Source organism: Dendropsophus ebraccatus, chromosome 2, assembly GCF_027789765.1.
Source record: "Dendropsophus ebraccatus isolate aDenEbr1 chromosome 2, aDenEbr1.pat, whole genome shotgun sequence".
NCBI classification, from domain to species: domain Eukaryota; kingdom Metazoa; phylum Chordata; class Amphibia; order Anura; family Hylidae; genus Dendropsophus; species Dendropsophus ebraccatus.
Genome location: NC_091455.1, coordinates 91588372 through 91607151, shown reverse-complemented (window position 1 = coordinate 91607151; position 18780 = coordinate 91588372). Strand labels below are relative to the sequence as shown.

The window sequence follows — 18780 nt, the reverse complement described above, 5'->3', positions numbered from 1 at the left end:
TTGTATATAATTGAAGCTTTGAGATGGAGCCAACAGTGTTACTTACCCAGTAAAAGCAGCTTGAGACAGCCATCACAGTAGCATGTTAGTTGTATCCAGGCGACATCAATACAGAAACATTGTGGTGGCCATATATCACTAGCCTGTAATATTGTTATTGCTTTGGAAAAAAATAATACTTTAGCCTCGAGAAACAAACACAGGGCATTTCAGTACAAGTTTCTGTCAAATAAAATGCATTAGAATCTGATATTTTGGTGTTTTAGAGACCACACACTAGGAACAAAACAAGAAATTTTAGACTTTTTTCTATTCTCTTCTGGCAAGGAAGTAACCCATTTTCTTTCCTTGAAATACATTCTGAAAGAGAATTGAACTGTGTGCAGTCCTCATAATAGGATTAAAAAACAACATGATTTCTGTCTTCCAGTAACAGTGCCACTCCTCTAACCCAATCTCATCTAACCCATTTTTCACATGAGCATATATGCCCTAATACAGATCCGACGTATAGATGTTTTATGGAAGAATCCCATCAGTATGTCATCAGTATCACATCCGTATTTCTGTATAGTAAATACTAAGGCCCTATTCACACATCCTGTTCCTGTCCGCAATTGCGGATTCGCAGAAAAATAGGACCAATGTATTTCAATGGACCCATACACACATCCGTGTTGTGTACTGGGCTGCAATCCGTTCCGCAAAAAAAAAAGGACAGACCCTAGTACGGACAGTAACTGACACATCCAATACAACTCTATGGGGTCCGTATTTTACGGATGCAATACGGATGCAATACGGATGCAATACGGATGAAAATTTGCGGATTGCTTACGGATTCAAAATTGCGGATTGGAAAATATACTGACGTGTGAATAGACCCTAATGGGCTTCTAGACAGAAAATGGAAACAATTAGAAAAAGTTACTGAAAATATGGATACAATATGAATCAAATATGGTTGCATCTATATTTACAATTTTCTTCATAGACTTCAATGGCCATTTTTTTCATCTAGGAGCACATGCTGCTTTATTAAGTAAATAACCCCATAAAATAATATTAGCTCTGTAGTACAGATGTGATAGTTCATGGGGGAAAGCAGGATCAAATGGAACGTAAGGGTGATGTATGTGTGAAATATATGGATACATAGTACTATGGGTAAACCAGTACTATGGATAAACCTATCACTGCCAAAACACCCATGAAGCTATACATATATTGGAATGAAGCCCCCAGCAGTTTGCAGACATGTAGCTGACACCCATATGCTTTCCACATATCACACAGCAGGCTCCTGCATTGAGAGGAGTGAGTACAGCCAACTGGAGTGCACCACCCATACCTGGTTTGGCACTGAGGACCGTCCACGTAACTAACTAAGTGTAATTTACATACAACGCAGGACATTTACAATGTTAATTTTCAGAGGATATGTGAGAAGCAGATAGTGCTGAGGGCTTCATTACACTATATGTATGGGCGTCTTGACAGTGATTGGTTCCCTTTGAAGTGATGCTTTCTGTCATAATGTTTATGTATGATGTTGAGCGAATATAATAATTTGACTTTAATTTCACTATAGTGATATTCGTCATGTCGACTGGGTAAAGTCATACCTGAGTATTTGGAATGATCTTCAAGCATACATTAAGGAGTATCATACCACAGGAACTTCATGGAGTGGTGTAAGTGGTTACCAAATATTTCCTATTCTTATATTTGTCTGCTTCTCGACTAGCAGGGTTGGATAAGCGTGAGACGCTTTAGATTACAGTTTATGTCATTGACCTGCCATACATCAGGTAGTAAATATCCCCCCTAGAGACGTAGCCAGTGGGAATAGGAGATGATTATGATCCTGTTGTATAAGCTCTAGTGAGATCACATCAGGTATATACATGAACGCTCAGCATTACAAAACACAATGTTACACTGTGATCCGTCCAACTTGTACAGTGCAACTGTTGCAGAATGGGAGCTTGAGTCTTAAAAGGTAAACCATTGTGGTGATGCTGTTGGGACCTGTAATGTCATTGCTCATATCAGTATTCAGCAGGTATCAGGTAAAAAAAAATCCCAATATCTGTATGTCACGATAGGGCGAGCACATTACACTTTTTGCCCCATCATGGATTGTTTATACATATCTGGCAGTGAAACAAAGGCATGGAAACCTACCCTGTATAGCTGACCACAGCTGACCTCCCTAAGACACCAACAGCTGTACAGTGCAACTGTTCCTTTTATTTTATTAGCACCTGCCAAAAAAGTAAAACACTTCCTTTAGTGATGTTATTGAATCGAGGTTTGCTGCACTGCTAAGTGAACAGAGGAAGAAAGCCGACAGCTGTGCCACATCGTAACAAGAAGGGCTTAGAAAAACTCCAGCACTGGTCATTGTGGCTATCGTCACACTTGCAGAAGACAACTGAACAACTGGTGGTTCTTAATAGCATTAAACACGTGTCGGCCAAAAGGCATGTGTTAAGGAAATGATAGTCAGTAGCAGGTCTTAGTAGTGGCAGCATAGAGGGGTTTTGTGAAAGTTTTAATGGAACAAAAAGCTATACAAAAACAAGGGATTAGCTAGTACAGGCACGTGTGCCCTATGATACCTTACACACTTCATGAAATAGAAAGACAATTGATAGCACAGCACAGAACATTACAGAGTTGAAGGAAGGGTTACTATTACAAAAAAAGAATTTTATAGGCCGAAATTAAGAAAAAAGTAACGACAGGGACTTATAGTTTTCTATTAGAAAAGGGTCCTGTAACATAATGCTTTATATGACCCCAGGAAGGTGCTCTAAAGGGGTATGCCCATCTCAGCTAACATAGTTATACTTGCAGGACTTGTCAAGTTAAATATTTCTCCAAATAAATTCATTTCGAAAACTTTTTTCCTTCTCCTGATATGCTGCTCTTTACTTGTCATTGTTGACAGCTTGTTGTCTAGGTTACAGACCACCACTCCGCTCTAAAAACAGTGGTGTGGTGGGTGTAAATATAGATATAGTATACATATTTATATATATTATACAGTGTATTTACACTGTATTGCTACACATTCACATTATTGCTACAGTATATATACACCAGCCATATAACTGTTTTTAGAGAGGACAACTGTTTTTAGAGCAAAGTGGTGGTCTGTAAACTAACAAGCTGTCAAAAATGGGAGGAAAAAGCAGCATATCTGGTGAAGGAGGCAAGTCTGCCAAATGAATGTATTAGCAAAAATATTTACCTTGATCAATCTTTTAAGTTTAGCTATTATAGTTAAGATGAGAATACCCCTTTGAGAGGACGTGTAGCCAACGAAAAAAGGAAAAAAAAGGAGCTATAACTAACAATAAAATCTTAGGGTGCTCTGATTAAACACCTTTTTACAATTTCATGATATGCCCTTGCATTCCTCAGATATGTGGGTTTAAAGTTTGTCTTACTATTCTGTTACTAGTCAGGTGGGCAAGGACTTAGAGGTTGTCCACTTAAACTAACTTGTCCCATAGGCACAGAATAGGGGACAAGGAAGATATCGCAGGGGGGCTGACCTTAGTATCCCCTGGCAATCCCCAGATCACCCCCCGGCTCCTTTGTTATGTATACAGCTGCGGGTACAGCACATGACATGTGGCTTTATTCATTCCTATGGAGCAGCCAAAAAGAGTGGAGTACAGCACTCAGGAAGCCACAGATCATGTTCTGTACCCTTGGCTGTATTCATGCCTTTCAAGTGTTATAAATAGAGATTTGGCTCCTATCTGCCCAGTTGTAGGCTTATTGTTCTCCCAGGAGAGGCCATTGCTAGTGTGAAAATGCTAGAGTAGGGACCATGTCTCTGAGGATACCTTAACATGGTAACATGGTACACTCTGTTTCATTAAATAGTTTGCTAAGATCCTAATTTATTTATATCTATAGAGCAGGTTTTTATCATTTGTACACCAGGAGGAGTATGAGTATATACGGTAAGCACTTGCGCTGTAGGTTGCTGTTGCACTTTCTGTTTTTTTGAGTGCTGTACTCGGGTCTCTCTGCTGGCTCCATTAATTCTGTATGGAGCTGCCAGAGATAGCCAAGTACAACACTCAGATCTTTCTGGAGGCTCCATCTGTGAGATCAACAGGGGGTACAAAGGTCGGACCCCCTAGAATCTCTTACTTGTCCCCTATTCTGTGGATAGGGGACAAGTTAGTTTTGTTTGGACAACCTCTTTAAGTTCTTGCCCATCTGACTAGTACAGAATAGTCAGACAAACTTTAAACTCACATATCTCAGGAACAAAATGGCATATCAAGAAACTGTAAAAAGTTGTGTAATCTAAGCACCGATTTGCTACTTAATAGTTCTCCGTTTGTTATAAAGCATAGTGATATTTTTGTACTGCCCTGTTGCTGTTTACTTGTGCCAGATCTAATAGTGAAAAAAAAGCCAAGTCAAATGACACATGTATTGGACCTCATCTGACGCCAAGTATATTAATGTCATGACTGATGCCATCTATAATAGTGTTGATGCCAAGCATAATAATGCTTGTCTGATGTCAAGTGTAGCAGTAAAGGTGTTGGTTATATCTGATCTGTAGCATTTTAATACCTCTTCTATTTTTAGGCTATGTTAACACAGCGTAAAAGTACAGTCGTTGTTGCAATCGGCAACAATGGCCGTACTTTGTATGCCAAGACACCCTGCTTGTTTTTCTATGCGATCCCGGCCGGAGCCTATACACATAGTATACGCTCCGGACGTGATCCCAAGCAGCGCCGCAAAGAACTGACATGTCATAGTGTGCACTGATGGTTTTCTACGGCCGCTATTCAATGATTAGCGGCCGTAGAAAACCATCAGTGCACACTATGGAGCGAGCGTATCCGCCCACTTGCTTCATACTGTGCAGTGGGAAGTTCTGATGCGGGCGCGCGCTGATATGCCCGCATCAGAACTCTACGGCCATAAAGATCATCTGGCCGGCACTGCAGTACCGGCCAGGATGATCTTTTTAGAGACCGGACGCTCTGTGACCCGTGGGTCACGGAACGGCCGGTCTCATACGCCGTGTGAACATGGCCTTAGAGGTATTAAAGCATCTTTTGCTCACTATAATATGCAGAAAAGTTAGAAATTCTCTATAGTGGAAAAAAGGCCAGGGCATGAGATGACATGCCCCTCTATAAGGCTATGTTCATACTACGTATGAGACTGGCCGTTCCGTGACCCGGCCGGGTCACAGAACGGCTGGTCTCTGCCCGGATCATCAGGGTTCTCATGTGGGCGCATCAGCGCGCGCCCGCATCAGAACTTTCCAGAGCACACAATGAAGCAAGCGGCCGGAGCTGCTCACTTCATTGTGTGAACTGACAGGGTTTCCTACGGCCGCAGAAAACGGACATGTCAATTATTTGCGGGTCCGCACGGGATCCCGGCTGGAGCGTACAGTATACTATGTGTATACGCTCTGGACGGGATCCCATAGATCAATAGGCAGTGTTCACAGGCGCATAAAGTACGGCCGTTGTTGCTGATGGCAACAACGGCTGTACTTATACGTAGTGTAAACATAGCCTAAAGCTGTATTAGAAAGACATGGGGAGATGCTGAGGTTGGTGTGACTATAAACAATAAGCCAGGAATAGCATCAAAGCTTTAGAAACAGGCAAAGTCGTCTGAACAGAAAGAAACAGATATGTCTGTATGTTCTGTAACAATACCAGAAGTGCATGGACATCAGCTGCTTCGTCTTGTCATTTCTATACATGAATGCACATATGGACTGCAGGCAGACAGGTGGCTGTGAGATCCAGCACAATAAGACAAGCATCTACATTTACAGAAGAAGCACCTTAACAAAGGATCAGTGTCTTGGTGACTATCCACCTGTTCTCCTCGGATGACATGTGATTTGTGGTGGCTTTACCATGTGCTCTATAAACATAAAAGACATATAAGCACATAGAAAAAACAGTATAGTAACATAGTACAGTAAAAACAATGGGGGAATAAATACAAACTGTTAAAACAAAAACTGTCTGGTTTTGCCCACGGCAACCAATTTTATATCTTACTGAGCTCGGTTTAAATAACACCTTAGCTCTCATTGGTTGCTATGGGCAAAATCTGATCGTTTCTGTATTCTTCCCAGCATGTGCATAAATAGTGATCAATGACTTACAGTAAGAAAATGACATGAAACTCATACAAGCTAGTTACATTTACACTTTTTTTTGTTAAACGTTATGGAAAAATGTTAAGTTATAAAAAGTTGAAAATTGTTTATTCTGGCAAATGCGCTGGAAAATGTCAATCTCTAGATTAGGAAACGTCTCGGCAAGATTGTTATTAAAAGGATCCATTCACAGATAACATAAAATGTAGTAAACCATCCCATAGCATGTAGTGGGGCTGACAGGGAAGCTGCAGGGACTTCGATTTGGTATATGACTTTTTCGTTTGAATAAAATATAGATTGTGTAAGCGTAACCTAGCAATTCAAGTTGACAAAATTTAAACACAAGACACTTTAGCATATTTTGTTATTTAAGGGGAAATAGCCCACAGTCCAGCACAATTCCAAGACCAAGGACAAATCATGAACTAGTTTCCATCAGTTGAAAATTATCATTTTAGTTTCATAGACATAGCATATATTTGCTAAAATTGTGCATAGTCAGAATTATGGATATATTTATGGCCACCCTTCACGTGGGCCAATTCAGCTGAATAAGGGCCCTATTACATGGAGCGATAATCGGACGAATCTGCCCAATCCGGCCAATTATCGATCCGCTGATCGTTTATTTAGGTTTAGACCTATTATTGTCGGGCGCCAACTGCGAATTGCTACGTGTAATAGCAATGCCTGGCAGGTGGCTGATGATTTGCAAACAGTATGCATTACCTGTCCATGCTCCAGGGCTCCTCTTGCAGTCTGCTTCTTTCCGGGTCTTGAGCGCTACAGCTTCAGAGCGGCCTGTCTGAGCTGACAGGCCGCTCAGCCAATCACTGGCCGGGACAGCTGCAGACAGTGATTTCAGACAGGCTGCTCTGAAGCTGCAGTGCGTGGGACCTAGGAAGAAGCAGACCGCAAGAGGAGCCATGGAGCATAGACAGGTAATGTATAGAGTTTTAGCAAGGGCTGCAAGGACATTAGTAACAATGTCCATGCAGCACTTGCACTCTAGAAGATCGGCATTCATTTACAGTTATGATCGGTCTTCATCGGGCTGTGTAATAGTACCCTAAGCGTTCGTAGGAATACTTGGCCCATGTAATACATGGCACTCTTACATATGGCAGTAATGGTGTGAGGCTGTCACATGTGCTAGTAACTGCAGCCGGGCTGGACTCAACAGGGAATTTCCAGGATTTCCTAATATTTGTGGCTGCACCTGAGCTTCAAACTGCTTAAACTGGAAAGCTCAGGTTGCAGCTGTCCAGCAATGAATACATTAAATGTCCACCCTAATGATCCAGCGATTGTTTGTGTGGCCCAGCTGATAAATGAGATTTTCATTATCAGAAACTGCTTGGACTATCTAAAAGGGCTAGAAGTGGTACCAGAGAAATGTATGCTAATAAGCCATGCTATATGAATTAATTTAAAGGGTTGGGGATCATGGCTCTCTAATAATTGTATTGTTATAATCTAGTTATGTATGCATTCCTTTACACATCCATACAAATATTTGCCTCTTCTTCATTCAGGATTTTTGTTCTATAGGGAACTTTAGCAATTTAGCATTTCTTCATTTTTATTTATATATTTTAGTTGTTTACAAAAGATGAACCCCAGGATAAGGATTCAACGTCCACACCAAGTCATCCTCCACCACCTCCACCACCTCCAGGACCTCCTCCCAGTTTTGATATATTTAACAGTAAACCCAAAGACGATGCTTCTCAAGACCGATCTGCATTGTTTGCTCAGCTCAACCAAGGAGAAGAAATTACAAGAGGCGAGTTAAAAAGTGAAGCATATGCATATAGATGACAGATAGATCATTGCCTCTTCTAGAATTGTAAATGCTGTTAAAGGGGTATTCCACTCAAACATAACTTTTGATATTTTGCTGCCCATGGTGAGACTAACAATTCCTTCCATACTTACTATCTAATCAGTTTCCTTCTCCCAGTTCTGAGCTGTTGCTTTCTGCTAAAGACACAAAAATCTGTATGTGAGCCATTTTCTCTGTCTCTCTTCTCCCCCTCCCTTCTGAGAAAGCTGACAGGCTTTATCAGCAACATTGTAGCTTCTTTGTAATGCTGGGAGGTCAAGTTGCTAATAAACTCATTGTAATTAATCTTCCCAGCATTACCAAGAAGCTACAATGTTGCAGAAAAAGCCTGTCAGGGACTTGTTTATATTAGCCGTTTCAGGGAAGGGGGGGAGGGGGGCCAGAGAAAAAGGCTGACACACAGATTTTTGTGTCTTCAGCAGCTGAGAACTGGGGGATGGAGACTGAATAGATTATAACAAGTATGAAGGAATTGTTAGTCTCACCACAGGCAGCAACATAAGAAAAGTTATGTTTGAGTGGAATAGCCCTTTAATCTTACAGCTACTTCCTATGTATACGTGCTAAATTTACAGAAAGATAAATTTATGAAAACTATAAACCTTTTCACAGTTGCTAGGTGGAGGTTCAGCCTTTGGGCAAAGACACAAAATGGGAATATGTGTGCAGTATGTCTTCTATAAAGCACTTCTCTAACTATTCCTGGAAATGTGTCCTTTTTTTAAGTAGACAGGAGCGATGATCAAAGCAAAATGACAATTGACATATATTAATGTGTGTTTTTGCTATGTATTCCCCTGTTTGGTAATGGTGCTGCTTTATAGAACACTGCTGTCTTCAAATGTGAAATGAAAATCAAAAAATGTACTAAAAAGTATCTTTGTGGCTTTTCTATGAAGTTATGATCTCACAAAGTAAAATAAAAGCAAAATATGGCCATCATTTTTAGGCTATGTTCACACTACGTAAAACTACGACCGTAGTTCTCGCCGCAGAACTACGGCTGTAGTTTTGCGGGGTGGAACATAACCTTACTTTCAATGGGATCCCGGCCTGAGCGTACACACATTGTATACGCTCCGGCTGGGATCTATGCGGCGCTGCAAATAACTGACAGGTCAGTCAGACCTGTCAGTTCACACAGTGAAGCGAGCGGCTCCGGCCGCTTGCTTCACTGTGTGCTATGGGAAGCTCTGATGCGGGCGCAGGCTGATGCGCCCGCATCAGAGCTCCGCGGCCGGAAAGATCATCCAGAGACCGGCCGTTCCATGACCCGGCCGGGGTCACGGAACGACCGGTCTCATACGTAGTGTGAACATAGCCTTAAGGTTAAAATACGTCCATATTTTCAATGTAATAATGCACTCCAGCGAAGTTAGTGGGAAATTGTGCGTCAGTGCACACACTATAAATGATATCGGCCATAATTGAAAACGACTGTCCAGATAGGTAATTATTTACCACCTGCTTTTGCAAAAAAAAAAACAAACACATTTTGTTTCACCTGTTCACGTATTGTTTTATTTTCACTCAAAATTACGATTGTATATTGCTTTTATTTTACTGTGTGTGGAAATAGCCTCAGAAGTTTTACAGCATTTTAGGCCTTTCAGGACATATGGACAAAACTTGTGTCTATGAGACATTACCATTAGGGCTATGATCACACTACGTATAGAGACCGGCTTTTCCCTGACCCGTCACGAAACGGCCGGTCTCTGCCCGGATCATCCCGGCCGGTACTCAAGTACCGGCCGGATGATCTTTCGGCCACAGGGTTCTGATGCGGGCGCATCAGCGCGCGCCCGCATCAGAACCTCCCATAGCCGGAGCCGCTCGCTTCACTGTGTGAACTAACAGGTCTTTCTGCGGCCGGAATTTACTGAATTCCAGCCGCAGAAAACTGACATGTCAGTTGTTTGCGGCGGCGTATGGGATCCCAGACGGAGCGTGTACGATGTGTGTACGCTCCCGCCGGGATCCCATAGCTTAATAGGCTGTATTCCGCTGCACTAAAACTACTGCTGTTGTTGCCATTGGCAACAACGGCTGTAGTTTTACGTAGTGTGAACATAGCCTAAATATAAAAATTTAAAAAAAGGTACACCAGAGGAGGATAATGTTTTTAAATGAACTGGAGCCAGAAAGTTATACAGATTTGTAAATTTCATTTCTTTAAAATATTTAAAGGGAATCTGTCAGCTCCTGGGTTCTACCTGAGGTGATGACAGTGTGCTGTAGCTGGCAGCCCCCCAGTGAGCATGGTGCCTTTTTGGTAATTTTCCATGCAGCGGATTATGTACAATCTTTTGTCTCCTACTGTACTAAAGAGCCACAGAGCAGTTGTTCGTGCCACACTCTGGCCTGCATCCTCCTCCCTCTTCATGAATAATCAATGCTGCCCGGCCTCCTGCTCGCTCAGCTGTCAGATTGCAGATCAGTCCTCTGTAGGCAGGTTATGTCTGAAAGAATCTCTTCTCCCAAATGTGTTGTAGCTGTGGTCTAGGGGTAACTCACCTGTCTAGAGACCTGCCAACAGTTCATTCTCTGGTTTGAATCCCCTGATGGAAATGAAATAGATGTCATTTTTTTATTCTCATTATTGTATCATTTTTAAGGCTATGTTCACACGCAGTATTTTTGCTCAGTATTTTGCAACCAAAACCAGAAGTGGATTAAAAACACAGAAAGGCTTGGTGCCATTTAATAGCAAATAATTACTGTTATTTTAAAACAATGTCCAATATTTGCCATTAAATGACGGCCATCCGCTCAATTTCAACAGTGTGAGAACATAGCCTTTCTGTGTTCTCAATCCACTTCTGGTTTTGGTTGCAAAATACTGAGCAAAAATACTGTGTATGAACATAGCCTTAAAAATTATACAATAATGAGAAAAAACTGCCAACACAGGACTGATCTGCAATCTGACAGCTGAGCGAGCAGGAGGCCGGGCAGCATTGATTATTCATGAAGAGGGAGGAGGATGCATGCCAGAGTGTGGCACGAACAACAGCTCTGTGACTCTTCAGTACAGTAGGAGACATAAGATTGTACATAATCCGCTGCACGGAAAATTACCAAAAAGGCACCATGCTCACTGGGGGGCTGCAAGCTACAGCACACTGTCAGCACCTCAGGTAGGGCCTAGGAGCTGACAAATTCCCTTTAACCCTTCCAGAACTTATGAGCTGCTGTATGCTGTGAAGGAAGTCATGTATTTCTTTCCGATCCGACATAGTGCTCCTTGCTGCCACATCTATCCTTGTTGGAAACTGTCCAGATTAGGAGTAAACCCCCAGAGCAAACCTCTCCTGTCCTGGACAGTTCTCGACACAGACAGGTGGCACCAGGGAGCACTGGGTCAGATTGAAATGAACCACACAAGTTCCTCTTAGGTATACTAAATCCAATAAGTACTGGAAGACTTGATTTTTTTTCAATAGAAGCAATTTACAAATCTATATAATTTTCTGACTCCAGTTAATTTGGACAAAGAAAATCCTTGCAATAACCTTTTAATGCAGTATACACAATTACAAAAATAAACCTAAAATAGAAAGAACAACGATGCACTTTGCCCCTCTGCCATTTTGTCTCAACCCCCCTCCTGATAGTATGTAAGCTCATGCATGCGAGCAGGGACCTCACTCCTCATGTATGGATAATTATATGTTTATCTCTGTAATGTCTATTTTTTGTCTATGTATGTACCCCCAGAATTGTAAAGTGCTGCGGAATCTGTTGGCGCTATATAACAAAAAATTATTATTATTATTATTATTATTATTATTATTATTATTAAGCATTAAGCATTATTATTGTATTCTACAGGGCTTAAACATGTTTCCGATGATCAAAAGACTCATAAGAACCCTAAGCTGCGTGGGCAAGGAGCACCAGCTCGGTCACCTACCAAAAGTCAAGCTTCAGGCTCCAGCTCAAGGAAATCTACTCCACAGCAGTCCTATCCCCCTCTTCTGGAGCTGGAAGGAAAGAAATGGAGAGTGGTCAGTTAGTGTTATATAATAGACCATTTGAAATGCATCCATTGAAAAATCATCAGATTTGTTTAGGCTATGGCACATTAATTTGCCTATCCAGCAGTTGCAAGACTACAACTCCTACCATGCCAGGACATGTTGGGATTTGTAGTGCTGCAACAGCTTGGCACAGGTTAGAGAACACTGTTTCAGGCTGTTCTAAACAAAATGAAATACATGAGCCCAGTGTCGGACTTGGGTCCACCAGTAGAAATGATTCTTGTGGTCCATCCTTCTGCCTCCAATACCTCTCCACAACAGCAATGTTAGGACGTTTTTTGCACGAGCTCCATGTGGTTAATTCATGTAAAAAAACACTGTAAAAGAAATAAACATTTCCCATTTACTTTAATTGACTTCAATTTATGTCATAAAAATAAACCTCTCCCATTGACTTCAACCATGTATCCTATTATGTACACGTAGCCATCTCATGATACAGAAGTAACGTTCTGGTGACTGCCTCTTTCTTCTGTTTAATCTGTAATAACTTTCCCATTTAGGAGTATCAGGAAGGAGTCAACAATTTAGTGATTTCTGAAACTGAGCTGAAGCAGGTGGCTTACATTTACAAGTGCAAGAAAACAACCCTGCAAATAAAAGGGAAAATAAATTCTATAATAATAGGTAAGGGAGCCTGCGGTGAGAAATTGCTACCACTGTAATGAGTGATGACTGGATTTTATATTTCTGTAAGTAGCCCCAATGAGTGGCCAGTCTATCTGGATGGCAGTGAATTAGGAATACACGTTCCATATTAATTTTCTCTGATTTCTTGTGTTTCAGACAACTGCACAAAACTTGGCTTGGTGTTTGAAAACGTTGTGGGCATTGTCGAAGTTATCAATTCTAAAGATGTTCAGATACAGGTAAGGATAACATTGCTGTCACTTGTAATATTTGACTCTGATATTAAGGCTTCAATTAACATATTTTAGGGTCCGTTAACACAGAAAGATAATCTGACACATTATCTGCCAAAGATTTGAAGCCAAAGCCAGAAACAGAGTATAAACAGAGATCAGGTCATAAAGGAAAGCCTGAGATTTCTCCTCTTTTTAAATCCATTCCTGACTTTGGCTTCAAATCTTTGGCAGATAATCTGTCAGATAATCTTTCTGTGTAAATGGACCCTCAGACTCCAATTCCTGTGCGGAGCATTGAATCATGTTGTACATATTAAAGGAGTTATCCAGCTAAAATCTTTTTCTTTCTAAGGGTATATGCACACTGAGCAATTCTCGCAGATTCCTCTGCAAAAAGCAGGAGGAATCTGCGCAGAATTGCCCGTGTAAATGCAACATTGCTCCTTTCCATAGAGAAAAATGGGATTTCCGACTGCCTGTGCACACAGAGGAAATTCCCGTCCGGAATTCCGCGCGGAATGCACGCCAAATGTCAATGGGGCTTGAATTCTGCTTGAAATTCTGCTTGAAATCCGCTTGTATTCCACTCGATTTCCGCTCAAATTCTGCTCAAATTCAGCTCATATTCTGCCAGAGCAGAGGAATTTCAAGCGGAAAACTTTCTGCTTCAATTCCTCAAGAATTGCTCAGTGTGCATATACCCTAATAAACTGGTTTCAGAAAGTTATATAGATTTGTAATTTACTTCTATTTAAAAATCTCAAGTCTTCCCATACTTATCAGCTGCTGTATGTCCTGCAGGAAGTCGTGCATTCTTTTCAGTCATACACGGTGCTCTCTGCTGACACCTCTGTCCGAGACAGGAACTATCCAGAGCAGGAGAGGTTTTCTATGGGAATTTGCTGCTGCTCTGGACAGTTCCTGTCTCAGACAGAGGTGGCACAAGAGAGCGCTGTGTCATACTGAAAAGAATGCACCACTTCCTGCAGGACATATAGCCGCTGATAAGTATGCGAAGACTTACAATTTTTAAATAGAAGTAAATTACAAATGTATGTAATTTTCTGACAACAGTTGATTTGAAAGAAAAAGATTTTCGTTGGCCAACCCCTTTAAGGCACACACATGACTGGTATGGGACCCTTGGTTGGTTGGTGAACCATCATTGCTATTCGTATCTCCTATTTATCATAGTAAATATGTGCATCTACCACTAGGGGACGCTTACTGCAAATAGAATTATACTAGCTGTATAAATAAGTATACATATAGCTTCCCCTAGTGGTGACTGCATGCAGCTGCAATTCAATCATGTATCAAGTCAGAAAAACTCCATTATACAGAGATTTTATGACGGAATCAGCACAGAATTTTGGACCTAACAATGTAAAGGTCAAAGTTAGCATTCTGAGTTCTTCTACGATTTCCATGTACACACTTGATCAAACACTTCATTGTTTAAAACGTTTGGAGTTTGTTGGTTCTTTTTACCATCTATGAGTATCTGAAGATCTGTCATTACAATGCTCTCACTTTCCTAGTATAAATGTATGGCCTATTCTACCTCATCCTAAAGATAACGCATGCATTGTAGATGGATGAAGGAAAACTTGCATAAAGACTTGGATCCTGTATCACTGTGTGATTGAGTATAATGTGCTCTTTATACATAGCAGCTATAAAGGGATGAACTTGGTGACCAATAATGTTAAACAGATCTGCAAGAAGGCTCCATACAATTGATATTTCCTTTGTTAGGCTAGGTTCACACTGCGTTTTTGCAATCCGTTTTTTTGCAAAAAAAATGGATGAAAAAAAATCGGATGCGTTTGTGTGCATCCGTTTTGATCTGTTTTTCCATTGACTTCCATTGTAAAAAAAACGGATCAAAACATCCGTTTTTTTTTTTGTTGTTTGTTTTTTTTAAGGACACAAAAACGTAGCTGACACTACTTTTGTGTCCAGTAAAAAAAACACATCCGTTTTGATCCCTTTTTTTACAATGCAAGTCAATAGAAAAACGGATCAAAACGGATGCACACAAATGCATCCATTTTTTTCATCCGTTTTTCATCTGTTTTTTGCAAAAAACGGATGAAAAAAAAAAACGAATTGCATAAACACAGTGTGAACCTAGCCTTAGACCACCTGAATTTTTGCACAGGGTTCCACAATACAGTATATACAGTACCTACTTTCAATGTTTAAATTACTCCAAAAGGGCTTCTTGTTATTTTTGAACAATATTCACTTTATTCTTCAAAACTTTCTGTACTTCTGCTTCTACAAAGGTCATGGGCAAAGTGCCAACCATTTCCATTAACAAGACAGATGGCTGCCATGTTTACCTGAGTGAAAGTTCAAAAGATTGTGAGATTGTGAGTGCCAAATCATCAGAGATGAATATCCTTGTCCCACACAATGGCGATTATGTAAGTCAGAAACTGTGTGTCTTTTATAATGAACCATTTCTCTATGTGCTACCGTACTATGTATTGGTTTTCTGTTATGACCTACAACAAATATATAAAAAGGAGATACACACCTAGGTATACACCACAGTATATTGTTGTATCCATTGCTTTATAGGTGTCATAGACATAGATGACATACTTTCATACATTCTTACCTTACTAGTAACTGAAATATTAGATTCACAAAAATTTTAAGGGGCACTCCAGTGATTTTTTTTTCTTTCAGATTAACTGGTGTCAGCAAGTGCCAGAGATTTGTAAATTACTTCTGTTACAAAATCTTCAGTCTGCCAGTACTTATAAGCTGCTTTATGTCGTGCAGGAAGTGGTGTATTCTTTCCAGTCTGAAGCAGTGCTCTCTGCTGCCACCTCTGTCCATGTCAGGAAATGTTCAGAGCAGTAGTGAATCCCTATAGAAAACCTCTCCTGCTCTCCAGAATGGAAAGATTACACTTTCTGTAGGACATATAGCAGCCGATAAGTAGCGGAAGGCTTGAGAATTTTGAAAAGAAGTAAACAACAAATCTCTGGCACTTTCTAGCACCAGTTGATTTTTTTTCTGGATTATCCCTTTAATTCTTTAAATAAAGAAACATGAAATTAGCTTTCCTGCAACCCACTACATTAGGGAGGCATCAGATTAGGGGTGCATATTATATACTACTACAAAACAATTGCTGTTGTAGCTAATAAAATCATGCTACAAGTGTTCAGTATGTCCCTCTTGGTCTTCAACAACGTTCTCCATTTACAAAACCATGTTTTCCATCACTAAATGCAGTAAGTAAACTTTAATCATTACAACGTGCATTGAATACTGTCCTTGAGATGTAACGCTGATGCAGGTCTGTGGGTCTTTTGGGTGAGCAAGGAGGCCACGCTGCCAGGAAATAATGGTTGATCATCCCTGCATGTGTGAAAGCCTCAAATTATGCAAATAAAATAGTGTTACTCATATACAGTCACCTATGGGTGACTTTTTTTCTTTTCTTTTTTTTTTTTTTTTTTTTTTACAAAAAAGTGCCTGTTGTTTAATTTTCATCCTACAGGAGCAGCAGAACCCTTTGCAGAGACCTCTGAGTTTGGGGAGATAGATTTCCCTAACCCTGTAATTGGACGTTTCTAATGTTACAGCACATCTGTTAGCAGGCTCATCTCAGATGGGTGTCTTATAATGGGGATGCACTACTAAAGTAATTAGCAGACATGCTTGAGAGCCACAGGGGCAATAGCAAATTAGAAGCAGGGGTTCAGCAATAAATGTTTCACTACCAACATTGGGCTGTACTGCGTGTTGACCTAGTGTAAATTAAAGCTGTGCACTAGAACAACAACCTACTGGGAGATGTAATGGACAGAGGTTCATAATCCATGCTTGTCTGACTTGTAAAGCCCTAATCATTCATACACTTTCACTCACATTCTCCCCTGTTCTGTATTGTATCCCTGGGCTTATATTATCTCCTTTGTTGGTTTTGTTTCTGCAGAAAGAATTTCCTGTTCCTGAACAGTTCAAGACTTCATGGGATGGCTCCAAGCTGGTCACTGAACCTGCAGAAATGATGGGCTAATCTAATTCTGTAATTGTGTACATGCTTCAGCCTTATCAGATGGAGAACGCTGACTGCGCTTGTGGCACCTTGCATGTACCCATGGAGTATGTGGAACAAAAATCACCTAAAAGTATTCTAGTGGGCATCTAATATGGCATAGTATCCTCCAAAAACAATTTATAATAATGATGACATCTGAGATATACACAGTTATTACAATATATTACTGATATTATAGATTTTTGGGTTGTCAATTGTTTACACCTATCTTACATCAGTACCTTGTTTTCTAATGGTGCGTTTACACAGAGAGATTTATCTGACAGATTTTTTAAGCCAAAGCCAGGAACAGACTATAAACAGGGATCAGGTCATAAAGGAAAGATTGAGATATCTGGTATATATTTGGCTTCCAAAATCTGTCAGATAAATCTGTCTGTGTAAACACAGCATAACACTGAGCAATGAATACTAATCAAAGCAGATCTACTGCAGGCGAGCAGCATCCTTCTCTGACTGAAAGGGGCAGTGCTTTTGCTGATATACCAACCTTACCTGCACTCTACCTACCTCATATCAGAGGGGGTGTCAGATTAAATATGTTTTTGTATCCAGCACTAGAAAAACATTGCCACTTTCTTCTAGAGTCATCACCACTCTTGTCTTGGGTGCAAGTTTTGTAAATCGGTTCCACTGAAGTGAATGGAGCTTAATTGCAAACCACACCTGAACTGGAGACAAGAGCGGTGCTGAAGAAGATGGCCATGTTTTTGTAGCACTGGATAACCACTTTAATCCCTTGTGTCATTGGTACATAATAAGCTTTCGGCTGTTGCCTTTGAGCACAGCACTTAATATTGCAGTACATATAAATTTTTATGTAGAAGACAAATTAATTACTTTCATATCATTAACAATAGTATCAAATTAAATACTGTATATTCAGGTTTCAAGGTTAATTACTGTCTGGTACGTAATACAGGTCTGTGTGGTATGTAATACATTTCTATAGTAAATACACTGACTCATCATAGATTGTTTAAGGCAGTCCATCAGTAAGTACTGTTAATTCTGCTTAGAATTAGAGATTTAGCAGACTCTATATACTGTACCCATAAGCCAACTCTTAAGCTGCCCATACAAATAAGATAGCATTTAGCCAATATAGCTGATTTTGGTCAACCACTGTTTGATGGCAGACTGTTGCCTGATCTGATGGTTTGATTTTTCAAGCCTTGGATATTGGACATTGCACCAGTCCTATCTATACTTATTGATTGACTAGTTTAGCCTGGCATATGGCTAGTGGGATCACTGGTACAAACAATCCCATGAATGATTAATCAGCCAAATTCTAGCCAATGATGATCAGGTATAGGGGCAGTTTTACGTCTAGATGAGCTTTCTGTGTGATGCAACAAGCAGCTCTGATCAGGGCCAACCTTAGGGTTGTGCGACCAGTGCAGCTGCAAAGGGTGCACTATCCATCCCTGCTGAAGAAGGCGCAAACAATGTCCTGTTGTTTAAAGGGAACCTGTCACCCCCCGTGCCAGGGTGAAGGCCGCCCGACACCCGCTAGAACCCCGGATACTTACCCCATCTGGCCAAGTCCCGCTCCTGGAGCCAGTCCCGGGATGGAGATATCCTTGTCTGAAGCCCGGCGTGCGTGCTGCTAAGAATAGAGCCGTCATTCTCTATGGGCATTGGACTCATCTCTGTAGCGGGCGCAGGGCTTCCAACCGGGATATCTCCGTCCCGGGACTGACTCCAGGAGCGGGACTTGGCCAGATGGGGTAAGTGTAAGGGGCTCTAGCTGG

The 18780-nt window shown here is 40.9% G+C and overlaps 1 protein-coding gene across 1 annotated transcript in view; it reads left to right on the top strand.

Annotated features, from left to right (window-relative positions):
* CAP2 (cyclase associated actin cytoskeleton regulatory protein 2) overlaps window positions 1-18503 on the top strand; it is a 105693-nt gene extending 87190 nt beyond the window's left edge. The window contains exons 7-13 of the mRNA XM_069960161.1: window positions 1592-1694; window positions 7781-7967; window positions 11862-12037; window positions 12574-12697; window positions 12857-12939; window positions 15228-15368; window positions 16898-18503. Coding sequence (XP_069816262.1) covers window positions 1592-1694; window positions 7781-7967; window positions 11862-12037; window positions 12574-12697; window positions 12857-12939; window positions 15228-15368; window positions 16898-16981 — 898 coding nt within the window. The 3' untranslated portion in view covers window positions 16982-18503. The remainder of the gene's footprint in view (window positions 1-1591; window positions 1695-7780; window positions 7968-11861; window positions 12038-12573; window positions 12698-12856; window positions 12940-15227; window positions 15369-16897) is intronic.
* Window positions 18504-18780: the final 277 nt, after the last annotated feature.